Source organism: Conger conger, chromosome 4 (assembly GCF_963514075.1).
Source record: "Conger conger chromosome 4, fConCon1.1, whole genome shotgun sequence".
Taxonomy (NCBI): Eukaryota; Metazoa; Chordata; class Actinopteri; order Anguilliformes; family Congridae; genus Conger; species Conger conger.
The window spans coordinates 60,053,417-60,075,346 of NC_083763.1; the positions used below are offsets into that span (position 1 = coordinate 60,053,417).

Consider the following 21,930-nt stretch of genomic DNA (forward strand, 5'->3'; position numbering starts at 1 on the left):
CACAGAGCCAGTGGACGGGCAACAGAAGAGAAGATTTCACATTCAGGAACGATTGTTTCGTCATGGCTATGCAGTGTGGTGTGCCGGGCAGCTCTGTGGCTGTAAACTAGCATGCTGGCCAGCATTAAGCATGCCAATCAAGGCTCTGCACATTACACTGCTGTGGCTAACTGGACTAGCTTCAGCTGAGAGAGTTGCTCACGGGCTTCAAGATACACTGGCTTCAAGCTCAGTGCATCTTCATTGTGACTATATCCTCAGTGCACGATTGTATATTTCAGGCTCTTTTATCTGTAATGGATTTCCAAAATGGATTTGAACATGTGGTCTTCACAGCTTGGTCTTGCAACTCCAGCTGAACAGTGCTTGCATTGCACAATATACATTGTTGTAGTAATGATCACTAATAACATGGGGATAGGTGATAGGTGGTGCTGTAACAAGTAAAGTGGGAGGTAAATATCACTTTGGCAAAGTAGGTTCTCGGTTCTCTTGCCGTGTGTTTACATGTAAATGTACGTACACAGACTACTACAATTTCTGTGGTATAGGTTGGAAAACAATTGGGGCGAAACTGAAGAGAATCAGTGCAACTTAAGAAACTGAGGTTTCAGGGACGCTTTTGGTTTTGCTCTTTCTAGTTTCTGGACAAAATATTTGAAATTAGTTGAAATACTTGAGGCCAGACCTGGGCCTTCATATGAATGTCAATTTTCAGGTATCAAAGTCACATATCATATCTGAAAGGGATTTTCATGTTTTACCTGAGTTTGGGTAACTATACTGTAGGTTCATATGATGCTCATATTGATGTCAGTGCCAGGCATGCACTGCTGCAGATAATATGTTCAGACTGTGTGGAAATGACGTACTGTTCTATCAGCAGTTTAATTTCAGAATAAATCCATTATTGTTACATTTTAAACTAATGGCGGTAAATCAATGACACTGCCTTCCTACCTCAGGGCTATCAGCAGCCCCTGAAGAAGGCTTCCTCCTGGAAACACATGAGCAGCACTGACTGCGCCCTTGTCACCATCACTGGAACTAATTCAGTCCTGTGGTAGCTTAACTGTTCTCCTCAGGATAAATCCAGTTAAGAATCATAGGAACCCTGTTTAATGAAAAAAACTTCATCTGCCAGCATTTTCACTGAATAGTTATCATATGGTATTTCTTTCCTTCACTGCAGTTACAATAACAAATGCTAAGACTAACACATTTGCATTGCACATGTCAACCATAAACTAATGCATTCCAGATGTATCTTGGCTGTCAGTATGGACCTCTTCTCTAAAATTATTTTGCATTCCAAATACACTAGATACTATAGCTGAAACATCTCAGATATGGAAGAAAGTGCCATAACTATAATCTTCCAACTTTGTTTTACCCCAGTCATATAAATTCGGTACGCCTCTGTTAAAAACTTGACCAGATCCAACCATCCATTATCTAATCCATTTATTCCTAGTCAGGGTCACAGGATGGAGCTTAACCTAGCATACATGAAGTGAGAGGTAGGATTACACCCTGGACAGGTCACCAATCCATCGCAGGGCTTCACACCCCACTCATTCACACACTCATGCCTATGGGCAATAGACTCTCTAATTAGCCTAACCTGCATGTATTTGGAATGTGAGAGGAAACCAGAGTACCTGGTGGAAACCCACATGGACATGCGGAGGACTGCAAACTTCAGAAAGAAAGGCCCCAGCTGGGATTCAGACATGCTATCAGAGTGATAACTTTCACTCTGATAGCACGTCATGAAATAAACACATAATGTCCTAAATTGATACAGGAAAGAACAAATAAAATATTTTTAAATATGTGTAATGTGGGGCAGCCTGGGTTTAAAGGCGTTTAACCCCAAATTGTTCCAGGGAGGGTTGTCTCCTGCTTAGCCTTATCAACTGTAACAGCTAAATAACATGTAATGTAATGTACTTTATTTAATGCATTCATCAATAATACTGCTTGTTACCTGATGTAACGCTAATGGATATTTCAGGTAAAGGTCACCTGCATGTCTGTGTGTAATGTCTTTGTATCCATTTAATTTAAACTCTAATACAACTATGGAGAATTTCAGTTGAACAGAGATTTTAAAAATATTGTTAACATGCTTCTAGAATGGCTTAAAAAATTGAAACTGAGCCTCTGTCAAGCAGCTTTTGGTGGGAATGTGGAAAATTGCTTAGTTGGCTTATACCTGGAACTAAACTGGTCAGGTGGACTGAAGGATGAAGTCACACAACCTGTGTGTGTGTGTTGGAGATGTGATTTAAGTGAGCCTGGGAGAGTCCAGATCCTCTCCAAAAACTATGGGTCTTTGAAATACCTGGCAATGCCAGTCTCCGTGATGAGAAACACTATCCAATTGGCCAAAGCTTACAAGGAACAGAGCTGCTAAGTCTGTCTGATCTGAGAGCCTGAAGAGTGAAGATTTCTAATGCTAGGATTGACAGTGAATGGCTTAAAGGAACATGCTGGCAAACCTACTGAAGCTTGTCGGGTTGCATTTATGCTATGCTATCTCTGTGATGCTTTAGCACCATCTCATATAAGTCACTATCTGGTCAAGATCACTATCAGAACATAACACAGTATCAAGTCCTTTCACAAAAAACAAAATGAAAATATCCAGTATAATAATAAAATGTGTGATGAATACAATATATCATAAAATATACATCTCAAAATATATATCTCAGCTGTTGAATTGTATGTCAAGGAAACAATAATATAATTTAATCAAAATGTAAACATGTATACTGCAGTTCTCCAGGTGCATAATAGCCAAATGTAAGCTTTTGTTTCACTAAAAAATGTTTTAGTTGCAATACCATGCAAAGACAAAGCTAAACGGCCTGTAACTACTGCTGTTTCAGAACAGACCAAGCATTGCAAATAAGCATTTTACAGGCTAAATTGCTCCATCTAGTGGACATATAATTAAACAAAAAGTACTGCCCTGTCTTTCACCCTTCAAAATGTGAGCCATTAGCCTTTTGCTATGTTGCCCCAGTATACTTTATACGCCTAATTAAAATTGTAATGATGCCTAACATGGTCCAAAATAAACCTTTAAAGTTTAACGTCTACAGTAGCGTGATGTTGTGGTTAAGGAACTGGGAGGTGGGTGGAGGAGTTTAGATGGGGTTGGGGAAAGCAATGTTATGCCTGAGCAACATTTCTGTGAGGCCTGAGAGGAATTTCTAGCCTAAAAGTAGACTGAGTTTGGGCTTTTAACATCATGTCCGGCTCCCTCAGCTGTTTTATTTGGGTACGATCTGCATCATGACAAACTCATTTTGTGCATTGGATATTTGAGAAATAAATGTATTGATATCAATGTCATAAGAAACAGGATGAAGATGCAAATGATTAAATGTATTATTGTGCTACTATCAGAAGAAGATACCTGCAGTTAAGTTTAAGTGATAGATTCATAAAGATGACTTGGGAATAAATGTTATTAATTGCATATCGTTTGTTACTTTCTTGTTGAGCTTCCCTTTACTCCAGTTCCTAGCATCCAAATTGCTTAATTGCAACTCTTAAGCATGAATGGCCTTCACACTTTAAGAGGATGAAATTAGTAAATATCTCTGCTCTGCATAGTTCCATACACAGTGATATTTGGGTTTAATGCATGGCCATGAGGTAATAGCATGAGGCAAAAGTATTTTTAAGGCATAATATACGCATATACACTCACAGAGCACTTTATTAGGAATAATTCTGTATTTTATCTGGTTTTTGTTTTTCGTCCCAGTTAGTGTTTTGTTTTTGTCTGATTTTAAGAGCTGCACTGAGGAAAATGCAAATGCATGGCAATAAAGTACTAAATCTCAAATCTCAAAATCACAGGCCAACAAACTGAAACAGAACGAGAAATAATCACTGGGGGTTAAAACCTTCTGAACATGTACAACAGCAATATAATTTGAAGTGGTGGGGTCTGAGTTCTATTACACAGCTTGTAATTAGTTGAGGCTGCCAGATTATTAGGAGTTGCATAATGGCTCAGGGATCTAGATGCTTAATGAGAGGTTAGCAGAGTGGAATCTCAAATGGGCAGTTGCATATCTACGCATAACATGTCTCCAATTGCTCACTCCATACAAAATCTTGCCACACAGCGGCCCTGGAAAAGGTTGCCAAGCTTAGTACAGAAAGCATTTTTTCAGACGGTGATGTGTTACTCATTCCGCAAGCGTGGAGCTATAGGTTGACATGTGGGCATGAGTCAGCTTTGTCAGGATTGTACGTGCAGAAGAGAGGCAGAATTCTGGAAAGATGCATCAGAGAGCTGGGATTCCCAGCTGTTGAACAGCATCATGGTATTGCGAGGGAGGTCAGGCTCGAGGCAGTCACAGGACTCAAAAGCATGACGTTGTCATGCTAAAATGCAATGCAAGTTACAAAACATTGGATGCCCACTCAAAACCAGCTGATTGGGAAAATCATGATAGCTAATGCACCCTATTAAGATAACTGTGATAAGCAATGGACAAATAAGCCATACATCTTAGTTCAAAACATTTGCAATTATGCATGCTTACTGTGAATCTGAAGCAGCGGCAACGTCCAAGGATAATAAAGACAAGAGTAAAGTATCGGCTCAGGTAATATTTATTGCATAGTAAAATATATAGTGAACACAAAACTTTTCAATAAATGTTATATTTTCACAATAATCAAATTCAAGTAAATATTTTAGTAAAACTTTTAACTGTGTGCATATACCGTACACTCAGTGAGCAATTTATTTGGTAGACCTATACACTAGGTTTTTAATAGTGTATTCAGATGTGGTCAAGAGGTTCAGCTGTTGTCCAGACCAAATGTCGGAATGGGGAATAAATGTAATCTAAGTGACCTTGACTGTGATTGTTGGTGCCAGACAGTGTGAGATGAGTATCTCAGAAACTGCTGATCTCCTGTGATTTTCACACACAACAGTCTCTACAGTTTGCAGAGAATGGTGTGAAAAACAAAAAATATCCAGTGAGCAGCTGTTCTGTAGGCAAAAATACCTTGTTAATGATAGAGGTCAGAGAAGGGCCAGACTGGTCGAAGCTGACAGGTGACAGTAACGCAAATAACCATGCATTACAACAGTGGTATGCAGAAGAGCATCTCTGAACACACAACGCGTCAAACCTCTAAGTGGATAGGCTACAGCAGCAGAAGACCAATAGGTCTAAAACATAAGTCCAACAAATACCTAATAAAGTGCTCACTGAGTGTAATAACCTAGAGGAACAGAGCAATAAATCACACTCAAGTCAGATAAAGTTTATTTTTCTCAAAAACATTAAAGGCAAATAATAAAAGAATAAAGCATTTTCCTCTTACTGATTCTTGGTTGTTTTGGGGAAGCAGAACTTTTCTGAGGCCACTGGCGTGCTGGCGGCCATGACTACAGAGCAGAGGTCTTTCCTCCTCTTACCCCTACTCATGCTGTCCAAAGCTTTGCAGAACTCCCATGCTCTTTACACTGAGCCAGAGCAGGTTCACACTCCCAGTGAGACAGCGGTGTGGCTCAGAGAAAGCGATTGCGGCACATTGCTGTGTGCTCTGTCTGAAAGTGGCCGGGAGCGGGTCTACAGCGGGTCACTCCCTGCGGCCCCGGTCCGTCCCGGCCCCTGGCTGGAGCGGGGGCCCCGGGGCCCGGCGTCTTCGCTGCAGTGTCCTCCTGCGGTGCACTGGGACACTGGCGTCCATGAGACCCTCCTCACACTCGGGCTCCGTCACCCACACTGCGGGGTTCCACAGCTTCTCCCCCTGGAGGCTACCTCTTGCTGGAGGAGCGCACCTGCTGTCGGACCCAACCTGCTGGAGCTACAGCACAGGACACACACACACACACACACACAGAATAACACAAACACAAACACACACACACACACACGGAAAAACACAAACACACACACACACAAAAACACAAACACACACACACAAAAACACAAACACACACAAACGCAGTGACACACATTTCAGTAACCCTCTAGGCATAGCCATTGACACTCAGTATCTCCCTTGCTCTCTATGCCTCATATCAGAATGAGTCTTCAAAGTCTCAAAGATCCCTTAGATCAGCTCAAAGCTCTCAAAACCATGTCAATATTTATAGAGGCTGTCCAGGCAATTTATGACAGGAAAAACTGTATTTCTGCTCTTCAACCAAGGAAAGTCAACAAAGATAAAAGTAGGGGTGTGCTGCACTCTGCTAAAGAACTTCTCACAGCAACTGTTTTCTGGTTCTTGCTTTATAAGCATATAATTTGTTTTGGATGTCAGGATATTAGCTTTGGCATTATAAAACTGCCATCATCTTAAAACTGATTTAGCTCAAATGTATCATCCTGTTTTTAAAGGTCCATTAAACTTTTGACACTACATTGCTACATTTGTACTTGCGACATACTTCATTTCCAGTGCATTGAAATTGCATCAGCATGCCTGAGAAAGCCTGCTCAATGACTCATCAACACTCAGGCAGCACTCACAGTGAGGATACCCAGGTGCCCGCGGATTACTGGCACTGCTGCCAAACGAAGACTGGAAGTTGTGGATCGTTTCCTGGAGAATCTGCCTCTCTCTGCCCTGAAACCAACATTCACACAACAGGATTATAGCCTTAGAAGACATGAGCACCCTGGAGAATGTAAGATAAACGCCAAATGCATATTCCACACACTCGAACGGGAAGGATTTAAGTGTTGAGAATAAAGCGAGAAACTTTAGGGCATCTTGGCAATCGTAAGGTATGCTCAGGGGAGGTAGATTAATGATACCGCTACCTTTCCAGCATTCAGCTCAGAAATGGCTGCCAGAATCTGCTGTCTAGGCCCATCTGTTTTAATTCCCAGCTCCTTTAGATCCCCATCAGTCAGGGTAAGGAAGGCCTCCATGTCTACCTACAAAAAAAAAGACATACATAAAAAAGAACCGTGCAGTTTACTTTGACAGTGGGGGGATCAATGATGGGCAAATAAAACAAAGCACAGAAACACGAGAAAACCCGCAAAAGAACCACAATGAATGCACAAACCTCACATAAAGCAACATTTTGTAAATAATGGTAGTACAATGCAGACAACTCAAGAGAACACAGAAAAGTATGGATTCATTGTCTTACCTCCTGCTCTTCAAATATAGGCTGGTACTTTTCCAGTGAGAGTTTCTTTAGAATGCCTGAAAGCTCATCTGGGGAAAAAACAAAAAAACACTCTAGACAGACTTTAAGACTGACAAAAATGATGACAGCTGCTGAACATCATGGACGTCAATCACTACATCTCTACCCATTACATTACATTTACATTTTTGTCATTTGGCAGACGCTTTTAATCCAAAGTGACTTACAAGTGCATAGGTTCTACCATAAGTCAAAGCATCACATCCAGAACTAGCAAAATACACATGAAATGCTGTTCTAAACATAGTAGTCATAGTCATAGTCATAGTACCCCTTTGAAATAACACAGCAGACTCAGCGCCTTACAGCGTAGCACTTTGGAAACAGCACTGTGGAATCGCAGGATGGACAGCGTGTGGAGTATGACACGGGAGGAAGCGAGCACAGTATACAGAAGGCCCCCGTGGGGACCACCTCACCCTCATCTGTGATGGTGCCACTGCTGGACCCTCCGCTGCTCTTGGAGCGCGGGTGGGAGGAGGCGGAGGAGAGGGAGTCTCCTGGGGGAGGTTTGGGAGTCGGGGAGGGGGAGGGGGTCAGGGTGGGAGAGGTGCTCTTGGAGGTGGATGAGTTTCCGGACTGCGGCCTCTTCATGAGCTCGATTTTCTGGAACAAAGGCACAAAGATAGACACACATTAACTGTTATAATGAGGCTTGCTCATCCTGTAACGTCATCCTGTAAGGTAACCCTTTACATATTTATATGACAGTGGGCTCACCACTAGTGAACATATTCTATTTTGCATTACTGTCTAAATAAATCATGATAAATAAATCATTACAATTTATATTGTCAGCATAACAATTTGAGTGAAAAGTTGAATCTGTGAAGAATTTACAGGAATTTCAGGATTTGTTGGTATTTGGTCTGTCCCCCAGCTTTAATGGCAACATGCACTCGAGCTGGCATGGACTCCACAAATTTGTGCAAAAGAATGTTCCAAAGGGCATCGAATCTATCAAATCAACCCAGAGGCTTACCCTCCCCAAACTCCCCAGATTATTAATCCCCAAATCTGATAGCAGCCTTGTAATCCGCTCTTTCTGTTGAACAGAGTATGGGAGGTGCAGGATACAGGAGCCCTTCGATCAGGAGCGGGTCATACCCTCCGGGAGTGCACATCGCTGGCCACCAGGCTGGGGGTGCTGTGGATGTCCGGGAGGCTGATGTCGGGCACGGCGGGGGCCGGAGTCTCGGTGGCCTGGGGCTTCTGGTCCAGCAGGCCCGCTGCCTTCTTCCTCTGAGCCGCGATCTGAGACAAAACGCTGTCCGCACTTCCTCCTGAGGAAGACCAGGCAGCATGACAGGGTGTGGAAACATTTCAACGTCTACCTTCACTCACCCCCTCCCCCTCTCATGGTGAGAGGCAGTGAAGAAGAACAGAGAAGAAAAGAGAAGCAATGGAGAGAATGCAGGAGGGAAAGGGTTGGCAGTGGAGTGTAATGGTAAGGGAACTGGAAGGTTGTGCGTTTGATTCTCAGACTGGAAACAGGAGGAAGAAGAGGCACGTACCGGAGCGGTTGTGTGGGTCGACCGTGTGTCTGTTCACCCCGGCCACCCCATTTGAGCCCCCGGAGGAGTGGGGAGAGTAGTTGAAGTTTCCGGAGTTGGAGGGGGAGGCGGGACCCTTGGTGATGCTGGGGAACTTGATGGACCGGTTGACCACACGACTGACGGACGTCTGCAGAACCCAGCGAGTGAGAGGGTAGTTACAGGAGCATGGACTGAACAGCGTTCTGCAGATATGACACGGGTTCGGTGCGCTGGCTTCGGCAGCCCAGCTTCACTGCACTCACGATGTCGGAGTTGCCGCTGCTGTTGAAGTTGGCCTTCCCAGGCCTCTGGGGCATGGTGAGGCGAGGCGGCTCCGTTTTTCCCTCCTTCAGCACACGGGACCGGTCCGAGTTCCAGGGCTCGAAGTTGGACGGGGGGAGGAAGGGCGGGATCACGGCCTTCAGCTTGTCATTCGGGAGGCGGGTCAAGGGGGCGCCATTTCTCAGCTGGGGGTGGGGGGGGGTGTAAGCGAGGGGCGGGGTGTGAGGAGTAAGCGAAGGGTGTGGGGGGGGGGGGGGGGTGAGAGGGAGCGGTGGGGGTCAAGGTTGAGAAAAGAAACAGTTTATTTGCTTTAGCGCTTGCCTTCGTGCTCTTCAGGGATAGGGATGATGGAACCACCATGCCTACAGATGTCTACAAATGAGTTTCATACTGCCATTTACAAATTCTCACAAACTTCAGCTGGTACTTGAAGCACAAGAGTTCATGTACTTGAATCAGGCTTAAACCTGGACACTAACCATTGTTGTTATAAGAGAGTCATCTTTTTCCGTGCTGGTTCTGCCAATACCTGAAACAAATACAAAACATACTTTTATTACATCACAAACACATTTTATCATAGATTTCAGACCATCATCTGGCTCTAGTGATGCCTAGTGGTAACACCTGATAGTTGTTGATAGTTGTTTGGAGTATATAGAATCACTTGTAACACTGATTTGAGTTCTGAAGTGCAGTCACACGGGCCTCTCTCACCGCTGTCCTTGCTCTTGGCGCTCCACGCCACGCTCACGTCAGTGTTCCCCAGACTGGGAGGCATCGCCATAGCGCCGTTGGGCCCCCCACTCTTCCCGTCCGCTTTCATGGTGGAGTCCAGAGACACCTCGGGGTCGTCCGGGAAGGGAGCCAGGCGATTGGTGGAGAGCCCGTGCCGCAGAGTGTGGGTCAGCTTGAGCCTCCTGAACCGATTGGACATCCTGTTCCACCACGACTGTCGGGGACGAGAGTCACGTCAGGTATTTAAACATGCTTTAAACAGGGAATACCTATCCACAGAACTGCCCTGAGTAACACACATTCTAATGAGGCCATTACAAACAGTGAGCCACTGCTGATTGTAACCTATAGATTGGAGATCTGACCCCAGGATGAATTATTTCAGTTTGCCACCATAAGTACATCAGTGGAAAAAAAAGAGAAATTATATGATGTCATGTCAGTGAATGAACACGATACAAAACATGGTTTTCTCTTGATATACAGTACAGGGACTTTACATATTTTGATATAGACACGCAGCAAAAAAACAACCAGTACCTCTTCTTACGTCTGCAGAAAATATTTGATGAATCTAAACTGCAAAGTATAACTGAGAAAAACAACTCCCCAGACATTTGTGAAATTCACTGCACCACTCATAACACCATACCTTCAGGCCCCCCTTATCATCAGGGGGAACAGGGATGCTGAGAGACTGTCTGCTTTTGGAGCGGGAGAGGGATGTCCTAGCCCTGGACTTGCCCTTGTCTTTATCCACCTGCATGCATACGGAAGCCAGCAACCGCACCAGCTCGGTGTCTGCAACCACAACAAAGCACCTTAGGGACCGTCACCGAATGATAGGATTTAAAGGAGGACACATTTGAGGACAAATGGCTGTGTAGTCAGGCTATAGATATGATCGTGCTTGTTTTATGCAAAGCATTGATTTGTCTCACCTGGGTCATTCAGCAGCATGACGAGATCAAAGGCGGTGTAGCCGTTTTTGGCACGGAGGTTCACATCAGCACCCTGGTTCAGCAGGTACTTCACAACATCCTTATTCCTTCAAATGAGAGATGAAAAGCGAAACATAACCAAACACGTAAAAAGATATGGATGTTACCAGTGGTAGGTGGATTAAAGTACAGGATGTTACCTGTGGTAGGTGGATTAAAGTGCAGGATGTTACCCGTGGTAGGTGGATTAAAGTGCAGGATGTTATCCGTGGGAGGTGGATTAAAGTGCAGGATGTTACCCATGGTAGGTTGATTAAAGTCCAGGATGTTACCCGTGGTAGGTGGATTAAAGTACAGTATGTTACCCGTGGTAGGTGGATTAAAGTACAGGATGTTACCCGTGGTAGGTGGCCTGCATGAGAGCGGTCCACCCGTGAACGCTGTCCTGCTTGTCCACATCTGCACTCCTCTCCACCAGGAGCTGCACCACCTCCAGCTGCCCGCTGACCGCAGCAATCATCAGCGCAGACGCCCCGTCCCCGTTTGCCATGTTCACCTGGGCCGGGTCTTCATCCAGGATCTCCTTCACCAGCTGGGAGTTCCCTGTCACACACACACACACACACACACACACACACAAACATAAATACACCGTGGCATAGACATGTGCACACATACACACAGGCAAATGCACACACATTTTCCCTTGCTGTCTATGTGCAGATTTGTGGTAAATGTGGTAAAACCAACAGTGCAGGAAAAAGGGAATGTAAGCAAATGTTCCTGGCCTACACCCAAATTTGCTTCTTTGAATATTATTCCTGCATGGTTTATCTTAATTCCAAACCCACACTACCTTACTCCCACGCCTGCCTTTCTGAAATGCATACAAATGCCAGACTAGAGACCGACATGTAAGATTGCAAATGTCATGTAGGGTTTTACACTTGGGCAATCACTACCTAATATAAAACATTCCCTCAACTGGTCTGAAGATATCGCTTCCAGCGCCAAAGTAACATTACAACCACCATTCAATGCAAATGCATGTTTTTGTTACATGAAAAGGAAATTAACTTACCTAATTTCAGGGCACTGAATACATCTGGCCTTCTCTTCTCATCATCTTTAATGGTAAAAAAAAACAAAACAAAAGGATATAAACCCAAAAAGTTCATTTGAAAGGATTTACATTATGCAGTGGGACTTTGTACTTTGTGTACAAGCTGGCTCAAAACAGGGAGTAGTCTGTACGCTAGGTTATCTGTACAGCCATACACATAATGGCGAATGCATTGCAATGACATGAATTAAAACTACTTGAATGAATAATATTAGAGCAGACAACTTGGAAGTTGCAAATTTAGACACCATTGCTCTATTTTGCCAACTGTTCAAAAATTATTATCTACTTATGCAAAAACCAAATTAGTATTACACATTTGGTACAGTAGTTTCTTCCATTCCAACAAGAAGTGAAACCTCAGACAAAACAGCTGTGAGACAGATATCAAGGAGGTTATTATAAAACTCCAAAGGAACCTTCATCTGTTTACTCAGATGAAACTGCCAATTGTACTAATATGGTTATTAGTGAATTGTATTTTCACACACAGGTGCTGTCGACAAAAAAGAGAGTTAAAACTGTCTGTGTAAGATATTATTTTCAAGCACATTAATACTAAAATTACTACAGACACTACAGAGAAATCTATGGAATAATCAGTTCATATGCAGAATCTTCAAAGATACTAAGAAGGAAGAAGTAATTCCAGAAAGCACCACACCTCTCACAATAATTGGTGGCTTGAGGCAACCATGCAAATTTGAGTTTTATAAAACATGAAAATAATGATTAGCAGGCCATTAAACCCTGACGACAATAAAAAGAGTGTTTGTGGGCTTGGTCTCTTCAGATTAGACCGACTGACCATAGCCCGTCAATGAGTGCGGGTACCTGGCTGTGGGCGCACAGTGGTGATGGAGTCTAGGTAGGCCTTCACGTCCTTCTGCTGCAGCTGCAGGGCGATCTCGAAGGCGGTCTTGGCCAGCACGTTGACCTGGTCAGGGTCGGCACCCCTCTCCACCAGCTGCTGAGCCACGCCGACCTTCCCGTTGAGCGTAGCCAGCATGAGCGGGCTCCAGCCAGTGGTCTTCAGGGTGGCGTTGACGTCAGCGCCCCACTCCAGGAGCAGTCTCACCCCGGCCTCGTGCCCGTGCTGGGCGGCCGCCATCAGGGCTGTGATGTCCAGGAACTCCCTGGCCCCACCGCCGTTGTTGTTGTTGTTGCCGTTGCCCTCCGGGACATCCAGGTGGTCGTAGTCATCCACGAAGGCCCCGCTCTCCATCAGCAGCTTGACCATGCCGGTGTGGCCCCCTCTGGCCGCCATGGTGAGCACGCTGGCCCCCATTCTGTTCTTGCCATTGATTTCCGCTCCATTTTCCAGAAAAATCTGGGCAACGTTCATGTGCCCAAACCTGGATAAAATAAAATAAAAAAGCATTGTTTTTTTGTTTTTTTTCTGTGGTGTTGTCTTGGAGATAGTTCTTCAGACAGAGCTATGTAGGACTGACATTTCTAAGCCATTAACTGCTTTGCAAAAATTTGGTCAAGTTATTCAGTAATGTATTGATTAGTAACACATTGACTAAACTGAATACATTAGAGGCATCAGGGTCCTAAGGGCTACAAACATTCTGCCACCAGTGGAAATGAAAATGAAGTATAATGTGACATAAAAAACGTTTAAGAATAATATTAAATAAAAATAAATCTGGTGTTAGATCTCCTACACTTATTAATAAATGGTTTTGTTTCGTAAGCCTCCTCTTGGAAGGTAGGTACTGGAACGCAACAGCACTAGCGTTGATTGGCATAGATTAAAATGTGCTGAACCGCAACTCGGTTCATCGACAGGTAAAAAGTATTCGCTGCCACCCACAGTCATAGCTTGAATCTACACTATACACAAAGGTAACTTATAATCAATTAAGCCTTTCAATTTCCGATAGGTCCACGTATCACGGTAGGAATAACTATACACACAAGCTTTCCATTAACGTTACTTCTAAGGCGAATAAATTCAGGAATACTCATCCCTTGTGAGTAAGTGTTCAACTAACTCGACTCAATCCGTCATCTCCATATATGTTCAGTTTGCAAAGAGAATGAATTACACATACGTGAATGAGCCAACATATCACCCCATGTACTATATTAAAGTTCTGACCAATAAGCACGCACAGTAAGCGGTACCACACCTTGCAGCTTGCATGAGTGGGGTCCAGCCATAGTTATTACGGCTGTCCACGGAGGCCCCTTTTCTGAGCAGAAACCTGACTATGTTTTCATGTCCATTCGCTGCGGCGAACTGAAGTGCAGTATTTCCCTCTTCGTCCGTGCAATCCACCGGTACAAGAGAAAGGGCTCGGGAGAGATCAACGTTACATTCGGATCTGCACTGAGTCCCGGTTTCGCTTGCTCCAGGTTCAATAATCCTCCTGACACTCTCGTAGTCCCCCTCATCACAAGCACGGAACAACAGCTGCGAGTTGGCTGGAATACTGTAATTCATCTCGGGGTGGTGTTTTCTATCTTGTACTTTTGCTCTGAAAGTTGTTCCCCGCTATTTAGAACGTCTATCGCCGGCCCATGTTTAAAAGACATTGCGTTTCAAATGTTCTATTAACGCAGAAATCATTCAGCTAAGTATTCAGTAACTATTTGTGTGTCTTCCCCACTCCCTAAATGGCTATTTGAAGCGATTACATTTTCCGTTAATTTGTCCCGTTAAACTATTTGTAGCCGGTGTAGCTTTATGGTTAGCTATGTATCCAAGAAATCTGTTCCCTGTAAAGTTCAGCGCATGCGCATCATCCAAGACGTAAAAGGACTTTTTCAGACCGTGTCATTTACCGTAAATTGCAAAAAAGGAGAACGCAGACTAAAGTGTTATTGCAACTCACAGTTGATGCTGGATACCATTTTCATGGTTCAAATGAACTATAGGACAGCATGTCGAATGTAGGGTACTGCACGTGTCTTGATTTGTGGTAAGGCTGTTTTTATCGGACCGTCATCATTTGTCAGTATAGAGATTCATCAGATCTTACTAGGACAATTTTATTAGGACAATATGTCTGCTGTCTAAAGCCATACATAACTATACAAAATTTCCAACTTTGTTTTATGAACTCGTTGAGGTCTTGATTGTGGTTTTGTTAATGCATCGCATTAAAATATAGCCTACTTATTTAGTTCTACAAATTGATGGATATGTAATGGAGCTAAATTTACTATATAACTTCTGCAGCTATGAAGCCTTGGTGTCATGCATTTTATGTCTGAGCTGCACAATAATAACTGTGTCAGAATGAATGTGGATAGATCTGATAATTTCTTGATGAATATGAAAGATTAAATATGTCAGTTGATACAGTGGCTTGTGTCCAGTCCCTGCCCTGGATTCCCTTTGTGGATAAATGGACAGATAAGAATTCAGCAAGAGTATACAAAGACAAAACACTTGGGAAATATTTCATTGCTGTCAGTATTAGCCTAAACCACTTCTATGTGAAACCTGTCATGGATGTATTTGTAGGTCTGTAGTAATTGTATAAATTTGTAAAAAATTATCCTTTGACACAATGCTTATTATTATTATTATTATTATTATTATTATTATTATTATTATTATTATTATTGTTATTGTTGTTGTTTCATTGATCACATTGGAAACAAAATATTGCAAACCACATATTATACTGTGTATTATTTTAACATGTATATATCTGCAATAAAAATGATTAAAAATGCATAAATAAAATAAGCAGCTGAAAATTACAGATTAAAATATTAATTAAATAATAAACATCTGATCAAATGCTGCTCCAACTTGGGTTCAGAAGCAAACACTTTCTAGCTCTGAAAGTTACTACAGCATCTGCTGTGTTATTTCAGAATGGATATGGGCTATACCTCTATTATTGCAGATACTCTGACAATTTTTAGCAAGTTATAAAAAAAGATTCTGAATTTGTTGAGGCTTTTTCTAAGGTGTGCATGACAATGTATACACAAGGAATCAGCAACTTATTGGTGATAATTACTCACATTGACAGATGTTATAATGGAGCAAAAATGGTTTAGGATTTAGTTTTTAATTTTAAATTATGAGATAAAAGAATAATTCCCTATGTTTTACTCAGGCCTCGATGACCTGATTCCAGCAAGAAGAATGCCATTCATATTTCTGCAGAAAGAGGGAGACAAAACACCACAACCAATCAAATCCAAAACTGAAACAGAGGACATTTAATAAAACTTTCAAGCTGATACAAGTAATAAGAAAATCTGCTGGAAAGTCATTGCTGGAAATGATACTGCACATAAATCCAGTTGCTATTCCTAATCTCAGCCTTGGAGATAACATCTGAATCTAAGATAGAAGTGTCCAGTTTTGTTGAATAGTCTAGAACCCTTGATACTTTTAAATGTATAAACAACCAAAAAACATTCATTTTCATTCATTAAAGAGGAGAAGCACATATTTTGATCCCTAGATAAACAATTTCACACACAAGCCTGTTTGAAAATCTTGAAAAAGCATAATTTGACATAATTCAAATGGTCATGGTTTAGTTAGTTTATATATCCCAATACTATTGGGATATATAAACTGAAGCAAGTGCGGTTGTTCCAGAATTTGCCAAAGCTATTTCATGGAAAGCGCATATATTATGAGAAACACTTGCAATCATGCCATAGGCTGTTGATGCATTCATAACTCTTTAGAATCTAAATGTCAACACCTGGATAATCAAGCACACTACTTTTCTCATTGACAGTTTCTCAGTGGTAATATTTATCAGTTTACAGTATTTTTTTGTGCATGTTTATCATGGGTGCCAACTCTGGACACAGTGGTGTTATCCAAGACATTTGTCTTCATAACACCTATTCTATGCTGCAGTCTGTTTCTATTTCTATTTCTGAAGTCTGTTTGCAGATTTTAAATGAAACCATATTCTAGACAATTGCATGAAATTACTAGAAGTAGATGACATGATGCATCATCGTGGTGCATTTTCATACTGATGTTCTTAAACAATGGTCTGTTTACAATGAGTAAGTACTGCAGTTGATGTGAAGGCATTGTAACAAAGCAGTCTTGGAACAAATATAGGTATTTACATGCAGCCGATCACTCTACAATGTACAATTTAAGTATGTAGACGGGGAGATACCTTTAGCCAAACTGAGTTAAATGGTGCATTTCATATTGTATGCAAACTACTAAAGGGAGAGCTGGAATCTCATCCATAGTAAGACTGAAACAGTCAGAGTAATAGCTTTATCATTTGTCAGGCATCATTTGGATTTTTGGTCTAGAATCTCTAATTGTAATGTTTTCCCTGAAGAGAGGGTGTTAGCCAGAAGAGGGCAGTGTAGCACCAGGATCACCTATTAAAACTGTATGAAGTCAGTGTGAATATCCTAAAAACCCTAAAGCCCAAAGTCATTTCTTCAAGTATATACTTTTGTTCAAACTGACCAGTCCATTAGTCAGGCAATTATATAATGTCATCACAGGCTTAGGCTTGGCCCTATACACATTGGGAAGTTTTGGGTTTTAGTTTAAACATATCCTTCTATAGGATATGTTTTGTTACTACACCTGTACAGTTTCAAGGTCGGAAAATTATATAAAAAGATTGATCTCATCAGACTCATCAGTGCTGGAAAAGTGCCCTTTTTTTGGAGATGGCTCACAGAACTTATTCCCAGACCAGGGGCCTCATTTATAAACGTTGCGTATGCACAAAAGAATGCGTACGCCACTTTCTAAGCAAACTTTGGCATTTATAAAAAACGAACTTGACGGGAAAATGTGCGGTCATCCACGGAAACTCTGACCCATGCGTACGCACATTAACTGGAGAAATGAGAAACTGCGACTCCGATGGCAATGGGATGAAACGCGAGAAATGGTGTGAAATTGATACCACTGTGTAAAATAAATCGAAATATTACCTCTCACGTATCATATATGAAGAGTTACTTCGCAAAAACGGATAAAAGCCTCTCTTACAACAACTGTTTGATTGATGCTCACTGGAGTACCCAAAAAATATGATTTAGGATGATAAATATAAACGGAGATGTTGTTGTAAAATAATCCCTCAAATATGTAGAGGAATTGTTAAACAATACTTCATGTTATTAAATGTATTCTCATAAAAAATATGGTGAACAGTCGGATAAATTACGCTGCACTGATGCCGTTTACAATGGGTCAGTCGGGCAGATACGAGTGCATAGTTTCATATATTGTTATCATATTCATATATTATGTTTTATAATGTGTTTATTGTTATGGATTTTTGTTCGTTTTATCTCTTAATTTTGTAACTGTGTTTTCAATGGTGCTAGACAAATAACGTGTATTATTATCATTATTATTATTATTATTATTATTATTATTATTATTATCATCGTCATCATCACATTCGTTGTGCAGAACTTTTCGTCATTTACAATCAATCAGGATAATTCCCACACCTGTAGCTTTTCAGAGGCAATCAAATCGCTGAAATCCCTTTTCTTGGCCTTCTTTTCAGCGTTTGCCATTGTCGTCTTCGTGAAATGCATATTCATTAGGGGTGTTTCACTGCCTATTTATAGGCGGGACATGAAGCTGGCAAAGGTGCGCCACATTTAGAGTTGATTGTGATTTATAAAGGAAAACTGGCATGGGACGTGCGTGTGCACTGTTTTATAAATCAGAATATTTTTGTGCGTACGCACGTCCATGCGTACACAACCTTTTGACGTGAATCCTAAGCACAGTTTTATAAATGAGGCCCCAGAACATTCAGACAACAGGACACAATGTGGATGGTAATGCATCATGCCTGTCCCCAGTTCAACAGGTTTCCCATGGTAACCAACATAACTGTCCAAAATCTGATAAACTACTCTAGATGCGGCAAATAGAAACCTATACAAGAAAGAAAGCCTAGAAAGAAAGCATTCCCAGACTTCAAGGTAATTGCAGTAGGTAGCACCCATACAGAGAAGAAACGCCTTAGTTATAAAAATAAATTTTCGAAGACTGGTAAAAATCCTCAACAGGGTTGAACTTGCTCTGGGTGATGCAGAGTCCACAGAGGACGTGACAAAGATATCCACTAACTGAGGTCGTCAACCACCGTTGTCGAGGCAACACCCCCAGAGATCTACCTTAATTTCCTGCCAGTAACATGATCAAATGTGACAAATGTAACATTGTATGTTAACACTCAATCATAATGAAAATGATCTATTATTTGGAGATTGAATAATTGCATCATGCTATGGGGTTTATTTTTTAGCAGAAGGTACTAGGAGGCATATTGCCACCAAGGGCATGATATATGGAGCCAAATACAGGGAAATCCTTAAGGAGAGCCTATTTCAGGCTGCAAGAGATCTACACTTGGGGTAAATAATCATGTTGCAACAGGGCAATGACAGAAAGCACACAGCAGAAACTACAAATGTATTGTATAGCTTTTAAATAAGAAGATCAATATTCTGGAATGACCTCTAAATGAGATTTAAATCGCATTGAAAATCTGTGGTATGACCTGAAAGCTTCTGTTATCATTTTGTGCTGGCCTGAAAGGCTTTCATCCTAGCTCTCACCATGTCCACTAACCTTCAGCCCTCAGTTAGGAACAGCGTGCCTGGCGGACTTCAGCTTCTTTCAGAACCTTCAGAGTGAACTTGCGTTAGTGTCAATAGTCTCTCTGGCCCTCTCTGTCTCTCTCAGCAAGCTAATCATATGATTACACAATGCAATTCATCTCTATTAGACGTCCCATGCATACATGGCCATAAACTATTGATGCTTTGGAGATTCTGACAGGCAGGCACAGAGGCCTAAGAAAGGGCGAGAGAGGGTGATATTTGTCAGATTTGATCACCCACTGGGAAATTAGCAAAATGGAATATATCACTTAGGCTAATTTACTATCCTACACTCGCCATGCCCAGGATGTGGTCCCCCAGCCACTCTGTGAACAGACTGCCGCATACACATTTTATAATGCAGCACAATGAGAAAATAAATCTGGGGCCTCCGGATGGTTTCAGGCTGTGAAACGTTCATTCTCAGCAAAGTGTGAGCCCTGCGACTGGGTGTTCGAGTCTTGGTCGCGCACTTCATGGCTATGGCTGGAGGTCCGCATTGGCAAGGCAACAATTAGATAGATTGTTACATTTACAGTATATAGTGCTTTTCTCACCATCAAAGTGCTTTACAATGATGAGGGGGAACTCGCCTCAGCCACCACAAATGTGTAGCACCTGATTCCATGGCAGCCATTTTGCGCCAGAATTCTCACCACACATCAGCTAAAGTGTAGAGGGAGAGAACAATTTATTAAGCCGATAAAATCAGGGGATGATTAGGTGACAGGTTGAAAGAGCCAGATTGTGAATTTAGCCGTAACATAGGGGGACCCCTTACTCTTTGCAAAGTGTGTCATGGGATCTTTAATGACTGCAGTGAGTCAGCACCTCGGTTTAACGTCTCATCCAAAAGGAATTGGCTCCTCCTCAGTGGGAAATTATAACGGGTAAGCCGACACTTCCGCTGGTCTCATCATTCTATCCGGCCACTCCTGGTTGTACCATCTCAAATGTCTGCTGTCGAGTTGACTGCTCATTCATGCAGATGCCCAAACTAAGATTTTCCTCCAACGACATGAGTAGTATATGACCGGTAGTGTGTCTGCGTTGTGCGAAAGGGCAGGAATAGGCGTCGTGTGAAAGGGAGCAGTCGTGTGTCTGCCATCTCTGCCTGGCGTCAGATGGAAAGGCTGCTGCTGGGAGATCAGCAAGTTCAGTTTGGGGCTTGGCTGAATTTGGAGGTTGTACAAGCTCCCCCCCAACTCCATCTCTTTGATTAACACATTGCTTTCTTATCTCCCTGCACAATGCCCTCCAAATGACAGGGCCCCATACAGTACAGTACACCTCTCATATCTGGATGAAAAATACAAACAGCCAGACCTTGAAAATCCAAAGGCAGAGTCATGAATATTAAGGGGAGACATGCATCTAAATGCCAAAATGTATCATTCTAGACTAAAAGTTCATGGTTTGCTTGTGGCAATCTCCATAATGTATAATGTCATATTTTCAAATCTAAGCAATGTCCTATACAAAAAATGCAGTTGTGCAAAAAATGCCAAAAATGTATGCTCCTGCTGTATAACTAACATACAAAGGTTTCCACTGTCAAAAAAATATAAAGTATAAAACATTTCCAGCATGTTCCAACATTTCCAAACATTGCAAATAAAGGCATAAAAGCACACAGATAGGGTCAGGATCTTTAGTTAATTTTCATATCAAATATGGTGCAAAAAAAAAAAAGAAACATCCAGTGAGCAGAAGTTTTGTCGGCAAAAATGCCATATTAATGAGAGAGGTCTGAGTAGAATGGCCAGACTGGTCAAAGCTGACAGGAAGGTGACAGTAACGCAGATAACCACACACAAAAAAATGGGCTGATCTACATAGCTATCAACGTGTAGAGAAATGCATTCAAATACATGTTTAATTGTGCACAAGAAATTATTGTTGTTTTTATTGTGCGCTCACAGTATCAGGGTTCAACTTTTGGGAAACAATGTCTGGAATACAACACGCTATCTGTGCCTTTCCAAATATGGTATTGTGTTTCGGACACACCCCTATACGATGCACTCTACTTTATAGGCATCTAAAAGAATTGAGAAAGACTGGTGGTGCTGGGAAGGGTGTGATCACTCAGGTGATCACTCAGTGCTTCTGGTAATGAAGCTGTCATCTCATAGTAAATTTAATGCTTCCTCTTTAGCCACCAGCTCTGCAGTCAGTCCTCACTTTTACAAGCTCCCCCCCAACTCCATCTCTTTGATTAACACATTGCTTTCTTATCTCCCTGCACAATGCCCTCCAAATGACAGGGCCCATTACATACAGTACATCCACATCTGAAACTCCAGCCATTCCTCACCTGTTGGATCAGATCAAATCCCATCGAAGAGCAAGACTGACTAATTGAATCTAATTGAATGGGTTATTTGTTGTTGAACGCAGCACAACTAGCATTTTACAAATGAAAAAGTAACGACTGGCCATCCTTCATTTAGATTGGAATACATGAAGAAAAAAAGGTCTTCCACC

At 42.1% G+C, this 21,930-nt stretch overlaps 1 protein-coding gene across 1 annotated transcript; it reads right to left on the reverse strand.

The window, feature by feature from the left end:
• Positions 1 to 4,626: 4,626 nt before the first annotated feature.
• Positions 4,627 to 14,553, reverse strand: LOC133127014 (ankyrin repeat and SAM domain-containing protein 6-like). Its single transcript, XM_061239604.1, has 16 exons — positions 13,974 to 14,553; positions 12,670 to 13,190; positions 11,794 to 11,838; positions 11,111 to 11,315; positions 10,713 to 10,819; positions 10,424 to 10,572; positions 9,751 to 9,985; positions 9,513 to 9,562; positions 9,015 to 9,218; positions 8,731 to 8,899; positions 8,324 to 8,499; positions 7,636 to 7,822; positions 7,157 to 7,224; positions 6,819 to 6,935; positions 6,525 to 6,621; positions 4,627 to 5,856 (listed from the first exon to the last, which is right to left on the reverse strand). Exons 1-16 carry the CDS (start codon positions 14,285 to 14,287, stop codon positions 5,807 to 5,809), a joined length of 2,694 nt encoding a protein of 897 aa, XP_061095588.1. The 5' UTR covers positions 14,288 to 14,553; the 3' UTR covers positions 4,627 to 5,806.
• Between the last annotated feature and the right edge of the window lie 7,377 nt (positions 14,554 to 21,930).

Coding starts and splice junctions, on each gene's coding strand:
- LOC133127014 (XM_061239604.1), bottom strand. CDS start 14,287: ATGAATTACAGTATTCCAGCCAACTCGCAGCTGTTGTTCCGTGCTTGT. Junction 10,573..10,712: donor CATGCTGCTGAATGACCCAG/GTGAGACAAATC, acceptor TTGTGGTTGCAG/ACACCGAGCTGGTGCGGTTG. Junction 7,823..8,323: donor GCGATGTGCACTCCCGGAGG/GTATGACCCGCT, acceptor CCTTTGTTCCAG/AAAATCGAGCTCATGAAGAG.